This window comes from Hyperoodon ampullatus, assembly GCF_949752795.1.
Source record: "Hyperoodon ampullatus genome assembly, chromosome: 15".
Lineage (NCBI taxonomy): Eukaryota > Metazoa > Chordata > Mammalia > Artiodactyla > Ziphiidae > Hyperoodon > Hyperoodon ampullatus.
Genome location: NC_136928.1, coordinates 29,241,517 through 29,243,583, shown reverse-complemented (window position 1 = coordinate 29,243,583; position 2,067 = coordinate 29,241,517). Strand labels below are relative to the sequence as shown.

At 54.7% G+C, this 2,067-nt stretch overlaps 1 protein-coding gene across 1 annotated transcript; it reads left to right on the top strand.

The window, feature by feature from the left end:
* The first annotated feature begins 257 nt into the window (after positions 1-257).
* Positions 258-1,717, top strand: PCBP1 (poly(rC) binding protein 1). The gene has a single exon (XM_079721348.1). The coding sequence runs from the start codon at positions 307-309 to the stop codon at positions 1,375-1,377; it is 1,071 nt and encodes a 356-aa protein (XP_079577474.1). The 5' UTR covers positions 258-306; the 3' UTR covers positions 1,378-1,717.
* The last annotated feature ends 350 nt before the right edge of the window (positions 1,718-2,067 follow it).

The window sequence follows — 2,067 nt, the reverse complement described above, 5'->3', positions numbered from 1 at the left end:
AGGGTACGCGGGGTTGAAAGCGGGCTTCCCGCCCCGCCCAGACCGCCGAGGCTGCCGCCGGAGTCGCCACCGCCGCGCCCTCGCCCACCCGCCCGCCCGCCGCTCCCGGCCCCGCTCGCCCCCTCCGCCGCCGCCGCCCGCCCCTGCGACGACGCCGCGGCCTCCCGCCCGCGCCCGCTCGCTCCCGCGGCCCTCGCTCGCCTCGCGCCGGCAGTTTGGGGCCTACACCTCCCCTCCCCCAGCCAGCCACCAAAGACTTGACCACGTAACGAGCCCAACTCCCCCGAACGCCGCCCGCCGCTCGCCATGGATGCCGGTGTGACTGAAAGTGGACTAAATGTGACTCTCACCATTCGCCTGCTTATGCACGGAAAGGAAGTAGGAAGCATCATTGGGAAGAAAGGGGAGTCGGTTAAGAGGATCCGCGAGGAGAGTGGCGCGCGGATCAACATCTCGGAGGGGAATTGCCCGGAGAGAATCATCACTCTGACCGGCCCCACCAATGCCATCTTTAAGGCCTTCGCTATGATCATCGACAAGCTGGAAGAAGATATCAACAGCTCCATGACCAACAGCACGGCGGCCAGCAGGCCCCCGGTCACCCTGAGGCTGGTGGTGCCGGCCACCCAGTGCGGCTCCCTGATTGGGAAAGGCGGGTGTAAGATCAAAGAGATCCGCGAGAGTACGGGGGCCCAGGTCCAGGTGGCGGGGGATATGCTGCCCAACTCCACCGAGCGGGCCATCACCATTGCTGGCGTGCCGCAGTCTGTCACCGAGTGTGTCAAGCAGATCTGCCTGGTCATGCTGGAGACGCTCTCCCAGTCTCCGCAAGGGAGAGTCATGACCATTCCGTACCAGCCCATGCCGGCCAGCTCTCCAGTGATCTGCGCGGGCGGCCAAGATCGGTGCAGCGACGCTGCTGGCTACCCTCACGCCACCCATGACCTGGAGGGACCACCTCTAGATGCCTACTCGATTCAAGGACAACACACCATTTCTCCGCTCGATCTGGCCAAGCTGAACCAGGTGGCAAGACAACAGTCTCACTTTGCCATGATGCACGGCGGGACCGGATTCGCCGGAATTGACTCCAGCTCTCCAGAGGTGAAAGGCTATTGGGCAAGTTTGGATGCATCTACTCAAACTACCCATGAACTCACCATTCCAAATAACTTAATTGGCTGCATAATCGGGCGCCAAGGCGCCAACATTAATGAGATCCGCCAGATGTCCGGGGCCCAGATCAAAATTGCTAACCCAGTGGAAGGCTCTTCTGGTAGGCAGGTTACTATCACTGGTTCTGCTGCCAGTATTAGTCTGGCCCAATATCTAATCAATGCCAGGCTTTCCTCTGAGAAGGGCATGGGGTGCAGCTAGAACAGTGTAGGTTCCCTCATAACCCCTTTCTGCTGTTTTCCCATGATCCAACTGTGTAATTTCTGGTCAGTGATTCCAGGTTTTAAATAATTTGTAAGTGTTCAGTTTCTACACTTTATCATCCGCTAAGAATTTAAAAATCACATTCTCTGTTCAGCTGTTAATGCTGGGATCCATATTTAGTTTTATAAGCTTTTCCCTGTTTTTAGTTTTGGGTTTTTGGGTCATGAGTTTTATTTCTGTTTGTCGATAAGAAATGTAAGAGTGGAATGTTAATAAATTTCAGTTTAGTTCTGTAATGTCAAGAATTTAAAAATTAAAAAATGGATTGGTTAAAAAATGCTTCATATTTGAAAAAGCTGGGAACTACTATCTTAAACTCTTTGTTGGTGCATTTCTTTCTTCCCTTCTAGTGTTAGGCTTTTGTAGGGAGAAGGGTGGGCCCGTCCCTGGTATTTTCTCCAGCCCTTTTCACCTTACTGGTAAGATTCCATTTCCATCCCAACAAAGGAACACGGCAGGTTGGGCCTGCTTTGGGACGTTTGCAGAGACAGTGGGGGGTCGCTTGGAGAGTGACATCCCTCCAGCCAGGTTCCAGAGAGAGGCCTTTGCCCGTTTCTCTGGTAGAAAACATAAGGGGTTTCTCAGATGGGAAGAGTATGCCCACTCGGTAGGACCTCTGATGAATGG